General features: G+C 40.1%; 1 protein-coding gene across 1 annotated transcript in view; it reads left to right on the top strand.

Moving 5' to 3' along the window:
* The window catches only part of IREB2 (iron responsive element binding protein 2), a 40,468-nt gene extending 32,335 nt beyond the window's left edge, over positions 1 to 8,133 (top strand). Inside the window, exons 19-22 of the mRNA XM_080930303.1 lie at positions 1,766 to 1,913; positions 1,993 to 2,115; positions 3,989 to 4,174; positions 4,848 to 8,133. Coding sequence (XP_080786429.1) covers positions 1,766 to 1,913; positions 1,993 to 2,115; positions 3,989 to 4,174; positions 4,848 to 4,958 — 568 coding nt within the window. The 3' untranslated portion in view covers positions 4,959 to 8,133. The remainder of the gene's footprint in view (positions 1 to 1,765; positions 1,914 to 1,992; positions 2,116 to 3,988; positions 4,175 to 4,847) is intronic.
* The last annotated feature ends 7,229 nt before the right edge of the window (positions 8,134 to 15,362 follow it).

Below are 15,362 nucleotides of genomic sequence, written 5' to 3' on the forward strand. Positions count from 1 at the left end.
TTAAACTAACAAGTAAACAAAGCCTTTAAAATCTAAACAAATAACTAATTAGAAGCAATAATCAAGCTTAGTTTGACACACCAAATGGAGTCTGACCGTTTGGTTCTAACCAGCTTCCCATCATTAATTTGTAGCCAATATGTGCTTCATCAGTGAGGCTAAGATTGTTTTGTATCAATATCATGGAAGATTTAAAGAATCAAATTTGAATAGCCTAAATATATAGGAGGTAAATTATTTTGAATATGTTTTACTTGTGTATGCATCATGTGTGTACTGCTTTTGGAGGCAGGAAGAGGATATTGCGTTCCTTGGAGATGGAGTTGTGAGCTGCCTGACATGGGTTTTGTAAACTGAACTCAGGTTCCCTACAAGAATGGCAAACAATTTAAACTACCGAGCCAAAGAGATACAGATTAGAAAGGCATTTTTTCGTTTCTATGTTAAAAAAAAATATGGAGTTGTTATTAAAAACTGTTTTGGTATCAGAAAGTTTATTTGTAATGTTGATTAACTTTTGAACATTATTTGTGTCTTGAGCAATTCAAATGGCAAGATTTTTCATTGAAATGCTTTATAATGAAACTATGAAGCTTGATTTGACAAAATCATACTACAAAGTTTTCTCCTAACACTTTTCTTTTAAAGATTTATTTGTTTTATTTTATGAGTACACTGTAGCTGTTTTCAAACACTCCAGAGGAGGATATCAGATCTCATTACAGATGGTTGTGAGCCATCATGTGGTTGCTGGGAATTGAACTCAGGACCTTTGGAAGAGCAGTCAATACTCTTAACCACTGAGCCATCTCTCCAGCCCTCTCCTAATATTTTTTACTACATTATTATTTAGTATGTATGTATGTGTATATACATGCAAGTCAGTTCTCTGCATGTACCCTAGGAATTCATACCCCTTTGGTCAGGCTTGGCAGCAAATGCCTTGACCTGCCGAGCCATCTTGCTGGTGTTACCTCCTAATATTTTTTAGCTATGATTTCCATTCTGGTCATAATGGTAGTTATTTTCCACAGAGAAAAATCAGTTACCATTTCTTTTAAATATATAGTTTTGCATTATTTCTTTTAATCTAGTAGTTTTTTATCACTTTAGAATTTTCTGAAAATACAAACATCCAGAGTCTATACTAGTATTTTTCAATTTGTAGGTCATGAGTTCTTTTGGTGTTGAACAACCCTCCACAGTGGTTACATATCAGATATTTCCTTTATGATTGACAGCAGTAGCAATATTACAGTTACGAAGTGGCAATAAAATAATTTTATGGTTGGGGGTCACTAGGACACGAGGAACTGTATTAAGAGGTAATAGAATCAACAAGTTCAGAGTATTGATGCTTCTATATAAGAGATCAAATGGAGCTGATAAAAATCAGTTGTTGATTATTAAGATGTTTTTGTTGAGTAATCTCTGGCTTCTGAAATTGCTCAGTATGGTAGCTGCTCACAGGGTAGGTTGAGGCTAGAGATTTGCAAGCTTGAGATCAGTGCTGGCTTCATACTCGAATCCTTGTCTTTTAAAAAGAGAGATCTGAGATTTGCCTCAGATTATTGAGGGTGACTAAGAAACTGTGTTTATAGATCAGTGATAAACTCGTGAATCATCGCTGTATTCTCTACTTCTTGTGCTAGTTTGAGATTGTCTAAAGTTGTGGGATGGACAATAGCTTTTCACAGGCCTTACAACTCAGTAATGTTAACATTTTCTACTTGGCATGAAAACTGTCTTTCATAACCTTTTATAGCCTTACTCCCCGAGAGTTCAACTCCTACGGAGCACGAAGAGGTAATGATGCTGTGATGACAAGAGGCACATTTGCAAACATAAAGCTTTTTAATAAGTTTATTGGGAAGCCAGCTCCCAAGACAATTCATTTTCCATCTGGACAGACGGTAAGGAAGCACACAAGTGCCTTAGCCACTACTCACTGGATCAGCTTCTGTATTAAGAGTTTTTCTGTTTAATCTACAGCTCGATGTATTTGAAGCTGCAGAACTGTACCAGAAAGAAGGTATCCCATTGATAATTTTAGCAGGAAAAAAATATGGTTCAGGAAATTCAAGAGACTGGGCTGCCAAAGGACCCTATTTGCTGGTACAGATTCTTAAATTTTATATCTGTAAACTTATTTTTTAATGTTCTCTTTTGTCAGTTAATATCATATCAAAGTTTATTTGGCTTATTTGGGGTTTTTAATATGTATTTGAATTGCACATTTATAAGTTTTGTTTTCATTGATCTTAGATGATAATTTTAAATTTCTACTTTTATTTTGCTACTCTGAATTTGATTAAACCTCAAAATTTTTTTTTTTTGCGTAAGGAAGTCTGTATGGAATCTGTGAAGAGAGAAAAGTTCATCTTAAACTAATTTTCACTTATAAAAATACCTCCTTTTCACTTAATTTCTGTCAAGAGACTCGGGTAGTCCAGTTTCATACCCCTTGACCAAATAAGAAACCTGTGTATTTGTATTTCCTGAGGCTATTCGGTTTCTTTAAGGACAGTAACTTATACAGGAGGCACAGGTTATCTCCATTCCTGTTTACAGGTTTCTCAGGCCATGTATTATCCCTGTCTCATGTCATATGTATTCCCCCACAACCCCAGTATGCCTCAGTTCACATCTTTCCTTCTCAGAAGAGGTTATGACTCTCAGTGAGTGGAAGTTGATTGAATGGTTCTTAAAATGTTATTTTTGAGCTAGACATGGAGCACATCTTTAATCTCAGCCCTCGGGAGGGTTTGAGGATGGCCTGACTTACAAAGTCAGTTCCAGGCCAGTCAGGTCTGTAGACCTGTCTCAAACAACAACAGTAAAACAGATATTTTTATATGTAAGTACAGGATAAACATAAAGTAGTTGAGCAAGTATATAGTATATTTGTCCAGTTCAGATTTTAGAGGAAGAAAGTAAAAGAATGTATGATTAAGGGGGGGGGGGGGATACCTTAAAACACTTTGAGACAGTTTTTGTTTTTTTGTTTTTCTTTTGTTTGTTTGTTTGGTTGGTTTTTTTTTTTTTTTTTTCTCCTCAAGTGGAGAAGCCATGTGTGGAGCTCTTAAATCTTCTTAATGCTGTTAAGGTGACCTCAGTGATAAAATTATTTCTGCTGTTTCATAAGTGTAATTTTGTTAGTTACGAATCATAATGTCAGTATCTATGGTTCTTTGATGATCTTAGGCATCCCCTGTGAAAGGGTTGTTGCACCCCCAAAGGGTTCACAGATACAGGTTGAGAACTGCTGCTCTAGCTCATTTTCTTTAGAGAGTCAACATTTGCCCCAGTAGGACTAGAGCTCGAGGTCTTACTGTGGCTTATTAATTCTCCATTGTTGTAAGGACCTCACACTGTCCAGTCTCAAAACTTCAGTTCTATTTGTAGATAGTCTCAGACCTTAATGGTGATAGCACTGTCTCTTAATTCTAATTTATCAGTCTGCCAAGTTAGTCAGCCTTTTTATTATTATTACTTTTTGTTGTTGTTTTTTGACACAGGGTTTCTCTGTGTAGCCCTGGCTGTCCTGGAACTCCTCTATAGACCAAGCTGGCCTTGAACTTAAAAGATTCATCTGCTTTTGCCTCCTGAAATGCTGAGATTAAAGTTGTGCAGCCTCTTATTAAAGAGCAATCTATAAAAAGTTTCTGTAGATACCTTATACAACTCAAATCTCAGTAATGGGATATTCCATCAAAAACTGTACAAAGCCCAAAGTAGGTATTTTTTCCTTTAAAATATTCAGTATAAAGCAGACATGATGGTACACCCTATAAATACAGCACTCTGAGGCCAGAGAGCAGGAAGATTGCCATGATTGAAGCCAATTTAGGCTACAAACCAAGATCCTATAATAATAATAATAATAATAATAATAATAATAATAATAATAATAATAATAATGGTGGTCGTGGTGGTGGTAGCAGCAGCTCAAAATGATGAAAGGAAATAAAATGCACATTTATTACAGGGTGTAAAGGCTGTTTTGGCTGAAAGCTATGAAAAGATACACAAAGATCATTTGATTGGAATTGGTATAGCACCACTTGAGTTCCTCCCAGGAGAAAATGCAGATTCCTTGGGCCTCACCGGCAGAGAAGTATTTTCTTTATCATTTCCTGAAGAACTCTTTCCTGGAATTACATTAAATATAAAGGTATCGCAAAGATTCCCAAATATGTCACTGCATATCTATACTCAAATAGGATTGTTTCTAAATTGTATGTTAATGTTAGTACATGTAAGCTGTAACTCTTTCCTGTTAGTTTGTGTTATTAATAGGCCCATGTTGTCTGAGGACAGAAGGAACTAGTCTTAAAAAAAAAAAAATGATGCCTGGCAGAGAATTGAGGTTCCATTTACATGTGCTAGGTTTTTATCTCTTTCTGTTTTGATCAAAATATGACCCAGGCAATAATCAGTTCCAAAGAGAAACAAAAGTTCAGCACTCAAGTTTGGAGTAAGATTTTATGACTATGGAACAAAAGAAAGGACAACAGACATTATGTGTAATAGATACTTACTGTACTGTAAGTGTAAGTAGTGATGACTTCCATAGGGAAGCATAATCTAAGTCATGCTGTACTTGCAGGGTCTGATCGTTGCCAGTTAGTATTAGAGATCAAAATACCTGTTTTTCTACTTAGCTCATTAGGGGTGGGGGGAGGGCTCATGTTTTCAAGTAGCAGAACTGTATTGGGCAATCAAAATTTGGGAAATTAAGAGTCAGGAAAATGTGGCAAGAAATCAGGTAGTGAATGTGAATACAAATGATCTTAAACAACACTGTGAAGCTCTGACTCACAGGACATCTTTTTGTTTGTTTCAAGACAAGTACTGGAAAAGAGTTCAGCGTGATTGCATCGTTTGAAAATGATGTGGAGATAACTTTGTACAAACATGGAGGACTATTAAACTTTGTGGCTCGAAAATTCTTATAGTATCTACTCACCGTGGTATCTCTCGTGACTGGTAACTGCAAAGCCTTCTGTGCTGGACCCGGGAATCATTGCCGTGGAACTGCAGATAATTTTAGTATACTTATCTCATCCATGGATGTAAATGATAATGAATCAATGTAGTGACTAAAATGAAATCTTGATTTTAAATAATATATGAATGGTGCTATTAACATTGCTAAAATCAACGTGTGTAGTGTGTTGTGGAAGAGACCTGTAAGTATGGGGGGTATATTTTATGAGAAAATTTTGTAAATAAAGACAGAATTTGAACTTGTGTTGAAGATTCATATGAATAGCCGTTTAAAGCTGTTTATTTGGTTTTGCACCTTTAAAACTGGACTACTGTTTGTTGGTTTAAGAATAGCAAGTTGAGATAGAAGAATCCAGAATAGACCCTAAAATTCTGGAAATGGGTACTTGATTTAGAAATGACTTTTTAAGCGTTTTTCTTTCCGGAATTGAATTGGACACAGTTGGCATTCCCAGTTTGTAATGTAAGTCAGGTTTAGGCTTAGTCTCAGTATATCTGCAAGGCATAGAACCTGCCCCAGATCACAGTTCCTGTGACCAGTCTAGCCAAAATTTCCTCCATGTCTGAAGATAAATGACTATAAGAGAGAGCTGACTGTGTGGTAATGTATTAGGAATATGTTTTCTATGGTACAGCTCTGTCCATTTTTTCAGTAATTTGCCACTATGACCCTCTTGCAAGCCCAAATACTGGCGTATTAATTTGGACTAGATTTTGCTCATTTTACATTTAACTCCTGTAACCTGTATCACCAGCTGACATTCCACACTCCTTTTATGACTCCTAGAAACAATTTGAGTTCTAGATTTTCTTTAGATTTATAAATTATCCACCCAAAATTATTTTTTTTCTAGAAATAAACTGACTTTTACATTTATTTATGTGCAAGTTCAAGGCATTCACTCGTGCTCTGTTAGGATGCCTGAGGCAGTCAGCGGTCAGATCTGTTGTCCCTGGGGGCATCTGGACTGAAGAGTCCCTCGATGCTGGTGAGAGGGCCCTGTGCCTCTCCCCATTCTTCCTCAGCTGTTAATGCTGCCTCCTGATAGATCTCGGAATAACGTTCCACCATCTGGTGGAGAATTCTGTGGATCTCCGGTTGTATCTTTAATATATGATTCAGAATCTTCAGACGATTATTCATTCTTGTGATGGACTCAGGCTCCCACACACTGGCCACAGGCTCCTGTGAGCTAGCCCCAATCTCTTTCGCCCTGGCTCCTGTTTCCTGAGGGCTGGCTCCAAGCTCCTGTTCGCTGGTTCCAGGCTCCTGTGAACTGGGTTCAGTCTCCTGAGCAGTGACTCCTGGGAGCTCCTTCCCACTTCCTTCCATGTGGCGAGCCTGTGTGGGCAGCTCCTGTTGCGAGGTGTCTTGTATTTCTTCTTGAAGCGCTCTTTAATTTCTTTTTTTTTAATCAAAATTGACCCTAAAGTTAAAACACTTGGTGGTCACTGCTGTTTGTGTGTGTTATGTGTTGGCAGTTGCATATATGTTATACCACATCACATGCTTAGTCCATGTTTAATATTCTTTTTTAGAATTTAGAAGTTAATTGTAGAAAGCTCCATACCTCTTTTTAATTAAGAAATTAAACTTAGCAGCAAAAAGTTAGGTGTGGTGATTTTTAAATTTTTTTTTATCTAGTCTATTCTTGTGCATTGCACAGAATGAATAGTACTTGCTTTATGCTAAACTTGAGAAACTACCAAACCCGAGGGTGAAGAGGGCTGAGAACTTCACACATAATCAGTCGTACAGTCTTTTGAAAATATTTTTCAAATATGTACTTAGTTGAACTAGAGTTTGATAAAACTAGTTTCTTTAGTAAATGGTTTCTTTGCTACTTTGAGATGCCATGTATTTGTCTGTGCAGGTATGTTAATCTGTGGAAGCCTGAATCAGGAGTGGGGAATTTACAAGTTGAGTATTAAAATACTGGTACATGCTTTGAAAAAAAGTGATAATTTCAGATGTATATATGGAAGAAAATCTGTCATGTGTTGAAGGCATACTCTGCCTTGAGTCTGAGCTACAGGCATGGACATAAATGTCTGAAAAACGGTAAACTCGCTATGAATCAAACATTAATATTAATCAAAATTTTCCAGTGTAGTAATGGCATAGAAATTGCATTTCAGGAACAAATTCAAGGTTTTCTTAATCTCTCACTAGAAACAGTGAACCAAACTCTTGATGAGCATGGTTTAAATGGGGGAGGGAAATTAATCACATGTCCCGGTGTGTGCATCTTGTGATTCTGCCTCCAGCTAAATAATGCAAAATGTGGCACCTGTTTTTATTGTGTTACATTCTTTGATGACTATTTTTGTTATTTTCTAAAATTCACCAATATTTGGAGAAGGAACATGAACACACAAAACAAATCAGTATTTGAATATAGCGCAGTTACCAGCAGCAGCATTTTAGTCTCTTAAGAAGGCTGTGCTCCAGGCTGTTGTGTGCCTTACTTGTGCTGCTCATACAGATGAAGGAAAGGAAAGGCCACCAGCCACTGAACTGCCATTGTTAGTGTTCCTATAAGGTTCCAAGATGGCAGGTACCCCTGTTAGTACTTGGATGAGAGCACAGCATCTCTTCACCACACTGCTTGGATGTTTACTGGTATTGAACCAAAAGCTGTAAAGCTAAGAGCTCAGCCAGAGCCAGTTATTTGCTTATGTGGTCACAGTGGAGTGTTCATTCCTCTTCTCCACTTAAGTGACAGGATAAGAGAATTTGACATTTTTCAGAGCCTTTTTGCCTTTGAGTCTAGAGAGAATATACTAAGATATTGGATAATGATACAGTATTTGATTTGGGGAGTAAAAAACAGGGAAGAAAGTGAACTTCGGCTTTTTTTCAGTGGGATGTTTTCACCTTCAAGGTGACTGTGCTGATTTGTTTTTGTTTTATCAGTTTTATGCATAATATGTCACTGTAAAACCATATATATCTCCTAAGTAACTACAAATCATTGTTATTTAAAGCCAACAAAATAGCATAACAGTTTTAAGTTCAATAATGTTAAGTATTGTATAGAAATATATTGGAGGTAAAGTTCAGTTATGAAATTGTGTATATGTTATTGATGCTGTAAATTATTTTTAATAAAGAAAATTGTATTATCACATTTGACTCATTTGTATTTTATAGTAACTCAGAATAAAGCATGCCTTAAATGGAATACTATCCAGAAATCTCTCATCAAATATGTTCTGTAATGTTCAGATTTTGTTTATTTCCAACATAACAGCCAGCATAGTTAATCTTTAAGTTCCTTTTTATGCTAAGGTTAATAAGAATAAAAGTCTGAAATATGGTTATTATCCACTTAAGAAACAGTAAATGAATTTATTTCACAATGGATAGTCAAGTTATGGAGTTAGTTTAGTGTGACAGAGTAATCTGACCTAAATCAGGGTCTTTTGTACAAACACAAGTCAGGCAAATTTACATTCAAGTAATGGAGAATGTCCTACCAGGTGATCCACTCTGACACTGGGGTTTGGATGCTTAAAAACTTTCACCAGGCTTAGTAATGCATATCTCTAATTTCTGTTCCTAGGAGGCTGAGGCAGGATTGGTTGAGTTGAAAGCCAGTCTGAGCTATAATAAGGCTACTGTGGTAAACACCTTGTCTCAATTCTTTTTTTTCTCAAGCTGAAATCTCCTGTTTGTAGCTTACACTCACCGATTATCTTTCTCCCTAACTAATCTGTCCTCATTTGTGTGACTTTAAATACATATTTACTATATAAATTGGGCCTAATAGAGATTGCATATCACCTTCATACCCTATGTTTTTTGTTTGGTCATTGTTAACATTTAGGACAGACTTGGAGAGCTCAGTGATAGGAATTGTGTATTACAGGAGGAGATAGCCTTGGTGTGGGATAGTGGTGGTGTGTGTTCACACATTTAGTCCTCTGCTGCAATTTCAGTGATTGCTTCTCAGTTCATGCACAACGAGAGCTTGGACCACAGCTCTGTCTTTAAAATGAGTTTTGTAAATATGATCAGCTCCTGGTGATTGGAAAGGATAGTCCAAGGGTCGGGGTTTAGGCTTTGTTAGGCTAAATGTCTAGCAGGCTCAAGGCTTCTTCCACTACTCATAGCAACCTAAGTGATTAAAGTTTGTTAAAACTTGGCATCCAAAGGCTAAAAAGGTCACAATTTCAGATTATAGGAAAATATCACAAAAACAAATACCAACATATATACATCCTAATAGTTTGAATATCCAGACTTCATACCAACAGCCTTGGTATGTTTATCATTAGATACCAGTTTTGCTTCCTAATTATGTTACTGCTAGTCTTTTTATTTTATGTTGTTGGAATGTGAGCCTAGCCTTTATCAGCTGAGCCATCTCTTCAGTAGTCTTACTATTTTAATGAAAGTTGTTGGGATTGGTTTTATAACTTCAGGCTGGAGAGATGCTCAGCCATTAAAGGCTAGGCTCACAACCAAAAGGTGAAGTCTTAAAATAGCTAGACTAGGTTCAGGATATGGTCAGCCCACATAGCATTTCAGTCAACAACAAACCACATGTAACTTCTTCCTAGCATTGACATTTACACAATGAAATTTCCAAAAGACACAGAACATGTCTCAGAAGCACATTAGCACTTGAAAAATACATCATGTATTGAAAAAGATGCATACATCATCCTAACAGTCTGCTCAAGTGGCAATTGAATTTACATATTTATTGTGTGTTGGCACTAAACTTTGAACATCAATAGAGGAAATACAAAACTACAAGATGGCTCAGTGGATAAAGAGTAAGTACTTGCTTGACAAGCCTGGCCATACAACTTCAATCTCCAGAGCCATGTAAAGGTGAGGGAAAGAACTCACTCCACAGAGCTGTCTCTGACCACATAGATGTTTTAAACATATTTTTAAAACTACAAGATTATTGTGTTTTCTAGAACCCATGGAGTTAGACACTGAGCCCTGCTCAGTATAAGATTGTGTATTTAATCTATGCAAATTGTTTTTGTTTACATTGTATATATATCCAATATTGAGAGGAAAAAATGGTTTGGTACCACACATTAGGAACCTGAAAAGAACAGTTCATCCTAAAGAATTTGAAGTACACAAAAGTTGGGCAAGGTGTTGTACCCATAGCACTTGACGGTGGGTAACCAGATAAGGAATCTGGCCTGGACTATATGAGACGGTCTAGGCTTAAAACTTAACCTGTATACAAAGTTTATGTAGGACGGCCTTGGGGAAATGTCTACATCAAGTAAAATGGCAAGTTACAGAAAGCAGGTTTTATTTTTCCTCTCCTTTGCAATAGGGTTTCTTACGTAGCCCAGGGCGGCTGCCCTGAACTCAGAATCCTGCTTCAAGCTCTCAAGTAGCATTGCACAGCCTTCACTATACTATGCAGTACAGTGCACATGTCCACGTTTGTCTGAGGAAATGGCTCAGTGGGTAGGAGTACTTGCTGCCCAAACATGAAGACCCCAAACATGACTTCAGATCCACAGAACCCACATAAAAAAGCCAGATTCAGGCTGGAGAGATGGCTCAGAGGTTAAGAGCACTGGCTGTTCCTCCAGAGGGCCTGAGTTCAATTCCCAGCAACCACATGGTGGCTCACAAGCACCTGTAAAGGGATCTGATGCCCTCTTCTGGAGTGTCTGAAGACAGTGACAGTGTATTCACATACATACATAAAAGAAAAAATAAATCTTAAGGGGAAAAAGCCAGAGTAATATTTGTGTGCATTTCTGCCACTCTAGTGCTGGGTCAGGGAGTGATGGGACAAAAGGATCACTGGAGCTTCCTCACTGCCAGCCCAACTGGGAAAAAAAAACACAGATCAGTTACCGGAAAAGACTGAAAACCCTCTTCATCAGTGTGTGTGCATGGGCACACACATGCATACCACATGTACACATACATGCAAACAGTCCAATGAATGGAAACAGCTACAAACCAAAGAAGGCAGTTGTGGGTTCTGTTGCCCCATGCCTTCAGCTTTCACAATTTCAGCGTCCAATCCTCATTCTCATTTTTTTCCAGCCCATGAGGAGAAAGAAAATGGATCGGTAGCAATAGAAGATGTGGAGAATTCAGACAGTGCAGAGGGGCCTCAGAAAGCAAACACACTCCAATTCTGGTTACAGGAGACTCCAATCAAAGTCAACATCAGAAAGTGCAGAAAGATCATCCATACTTGAAGATTAGAAAAGAAACATGCTGGGCAGTGGTGGGGCACGCCTTTAGCCCCAGCACTCCAGAGATGTTCAAGGCTGGCCTGGACTTCAGATGGGGTTCCAGGACAGCCAAGGCTACACGGAGAAATTCTGTTTCAAATTTCCCCACCCCCACAAAATGAAAAAAAAAAAAAAAAAAAAAAAAAACCAGATAGGCACGTAAGTCTAAAGTGGGGCAGTCAATTTCTCATTATGACAGGTGTTGATGGGGATTGGAGAGACTATCGAAGTTAATAATCAGTTAATAACTATCACACCCATAAGTGTGCCAGGACAGGAAAAAAACACATGAGATATGTTTAACATAAGGAGACCAAATTGCAAACCTGAGTGTCAATGACAGGTGTATAGGATTCTACCAGCAGAGTGCTCTGGTCTATCCCAGAAGTCTTGCTTAGTTGGAGAAGTGCATCCAGCTATATGGCCTAGTGTGGTGGTTTGAACTTGTTTGGCCCAGGGAGTGGCTCTATTTGGAGCTGTGGCCTTGCTGGAGTAGGTATAGCCTTGTTGGAGGAAGTGTGTCACTGGGTATGGTAGGGGAGGGCTTTGAGACCCTCCTAGCTGCCTAAGAACGCCCATTTTCTCCTGTTTGCCTTCGGAAGAAGGTGTAGAAATCTCCAACAACCATGTCTGCCATGCATCTGCCTTGCTGATAACGGACTGAACCTCTAAACCTGTAAGACAGCTCCAATTAAATGTTGTCCCTTACAACCTTGCCATGGTCATGGTGTCTTCACAGCAATGAAACTCTAAGACACTGTTCTTGAAAATTAAGATTATCCAACCAACTACCTTGTCTCAGAATCCCAGACAAGCTCTTGAGCGCTTTCTCATTGCTAGAACCACCTGAATAAGGATTCTAACCCAATTGCCAGCTCCGTTCCTTGGCGTAAAAGTGTCATTCCTCACCCCAGATCTGAACCGTGATGCTAAGAGCCCAGTTGGTGCTGCTTGCTTCCTCCCTCTAGTGTACTGAGTTACCTTGCGTGAAAACCAGCATTAGCAACTAGGTTCTGAACTGGGGAGTTGGTAACCACGGTCTGGTTGAGGTTCTAAGCACTCTAGGCTTCAGTTCCCGCCAGCACAGACAGTGTAGATCCGTTTAATAAATGCACCCTTTTTGGGTTGGAACATTCTAGTACAAAGACAGTGAGCACCATTTCCTCACAGAGAGGGACCGACCTTTGCAGTTTTGGGACCAGGATTCCTTTCTGGGGAGAATGCACATCTCTAGCCACGCTTTATGAAGATGGCTTTCAGGATACTTGCTTCCAGAAAGAGCGGGAAGAAGTGAGGAAAGAAAGGCAAGAAGCGATCTCTCCTGGGGCAGCTTGCTGACAGAGCCGTGCTCCACGTTGCTGCTGGGCCAAAACCAACCGGGTCTGAATTGACAGATGCCACTCAAACCTCCAAGACCTACTAATTGGCTACTTGAGGGCCAATCAGAAACAAGAGTTTTGACTAGAGCTGGGAGATTGACAAGGTTATAGGATTGCAGACAGCCAATCAGAAGTCAGATCTCTGAGCTCTGTTGGGGGTTGGAGAGGCTTGGGCCAGAGTTGTCAGTAGCGAGTGCTGACTGGGAGGCGGGATGTAGGAGGAGCCAATAGGAAGGCGGGGCTCGCAGCGGCGGCGGGTCCGGCCCCACCTCCTGCACCGCAACCGATTGCTGGCTGAGGGGAGAGAGCCATCGGCCTCAGGACCTCCAGTCGTGGTGCGTGAGAAGAGGCGGGGGAGGCTGAGGCGAGACAAGCGTCTCTCTGAGGGGACATCTCTAAGAGGGTGGCGGGCTCCTGCGACCCTTGCGCTCCTCAAACTCGCTGCGTGCTGACGGGGCAGGTCACTCACTGTCCAGCCCCAGCCCTGCTGAGATTTTGAGGGTCCCACCCTCCGCGGGCCTGCGAGCTTGCAGGGTGGAAGCCATCCTAAGGCTCCCCTAGACCTGACACAAGGCCGAGAGCCGGCTGCGGGCCACCTCCCTCCCATCGGTGTCCTTCGCCCTGCAGCAAGACCCGCTGGAAGTGAGTCTTGCTTCAGATCGCCCTTGGAAGACGACTGAGTAAAGTTTGCTGGAGGCTGTGAACTCTGAGTGGCAGCAGCCACCGACTCACGAAATAAGTGCAGGGAACACCACTGCCTGCTTCCCAATCTTGGGGGCTCACAGCAGAAGGGTCGCTGAAGACGGACGTGGAAGAAGTGCTAAGGAAGAAGTCACGAGACTTTGTAACACTTTAGGAGAAGGTGAGAGGAAAGACTGGTTTCTGTTTTTTTTTCCTTGTGTACTTTGCACAAAGTGCAGAGTGTAAGGTTCACTCCCCCTTCATTCTCCTCTCGTGCAGCGACAAATTGTGGAGTCTGGCGAAAACCTCCTGGTTAGAAGCCCTTACTGCTTGAGGGTTTTTTTTTTTTTTTCCTCATCTAAATATTTTTCCTTATCTAAATATTGTTGACAAGAAGTACACTAACATCCCTAGGACTTGGATTCGCTCTCCATCCTCTCCACACACGTTTGATTAAAATGGACATCTCTGGTTTTTTTGGTTTTTTTTTTTTAAGTTTTTTCTTTATGTGTATTTACTTTCAGTAACAGGTTTCAATGTGTGTCTTTTCTTTCAGGATTCGGAGTTCTTCCTATATACGGCAAAAAAAGCAAATATATGCTCAAAACTGTTCGTCCAGCTTCTTAGAGAGTGCAGCTAAAGTTACAGAGGTTGGTTGCCCAGCTGTTGCTGGGACAGCAACTGTTTGGTACCAGGTTGTCTTGTAACCAAACCTGCCAACAGTACTTTGCCCGGTTTAGCAAACAGGACTCTGTAAAGCTTAACTTAACTAGCCTCCTTTAAGGACCTGGGGATGTTTTCTGGAGATTGGCCTTCGCCAATTGCCTTTAACAGTCTTCATACTCAAGAACTTTTTCTCTTTGAGACAGTCTCTCAGAACTCAGTAGGTGGTCTGGGCTGGTCATCAGGTAGCAGCAATCTTACTGCCCTGTCTCTGGATTGGTGGGAGAGCAGATGTTAGCCACCGCGTGCCCAGCCCCTATTAAGTTCAGTGTTGTCTTAATGCCCTTAAATTTCTTTTCAGAGCTGAGAGGATTGCATCTCGGAGTTAAGGCTTCAGGTCACATTACGTTCTGAGCACTGACCTTCTTTTATATATATTCAGGAGGGGTGTTTAAAATTCCTTGTAAAGTCTTAAGGCCAGAAGCAGTGTAACAGGATGTGTTAGTTTCCGGAAGTGTCAGGTGCAAAGATTCTGAAAGTTTAGTCTTTGTGATATGTTTAGTGTCAACACCTGAAAGACTTAATTTGTTTCTGAAAGCAAATACCATGGTCAGAGGTAAACATGAGAAGTGTTTGTCAAGAATACAACAGCCCTGTTAGGCACGTGATTCACTTGGTAGAGTACTTGCCTTGTATGCACAAGGCCCCGAGTGTGATCTCCAGTACCACATATGCCAAGCACGGTGCCACACACCTGTAATCTCAGCATTTGGGAGGTAGAGGCAGGAGGATCAGAAATTCAAGCCTATATAATGCCTTGAAGTCCAGCCCATGCTACATAAAACCTTGACTCAAAAAAGCCAATTAAACATAAAAGTACACAACTTGGAATCACAGGCATGTGCCACTGAGCCTGGTACTCACATGGTTGCTGCAGATTGAAACTCAGTCCCCACGCTTACACACTGGACCCCATCCACAGTGAGCCATCTTCCCAGACCCAGGTCTCAGTAGAACTGAATATTAGTTTTGGACACATCTCTTAATGTCTTTGGACCTATGTTTCTCTGTCAAGTTGACAGACAAGAGAAAAGATTGGGTTGGATATATTAACAAGTGCTCCTCTGACCTGTGTTTCTCCATGGAACTGTGCCTTCTTCAACTTGGGAGGGGAATTTAAATAGAATTTATGGTACAAGGATTTTTATTTATCTATTAACATATCTACTTCTGTTTTGCTTTATTTGAGACAATGTCTCTCTATATTGGTCTCTCCTGGCCAGCCTAGAACTTGCTAGGGAGATCAAGCTGGCCTGGAACTTGAAATAGTCTTCCAGCCACTGCCTTCCAAGTGTTGGGATTATAATGGCATGGGCCATTGTCCCCTGACAG

Source organism: Micromys minutus (assembly GCF_963924665.1).
Source record: "Micromys minutus genome assembly, chromosome: 16".
Taxonomy (NCBI): Eukaryota; Metazoa; Chordata; class Mammalia; order Rodentia; family Muridae; genus Micromys; species Micromys minutus.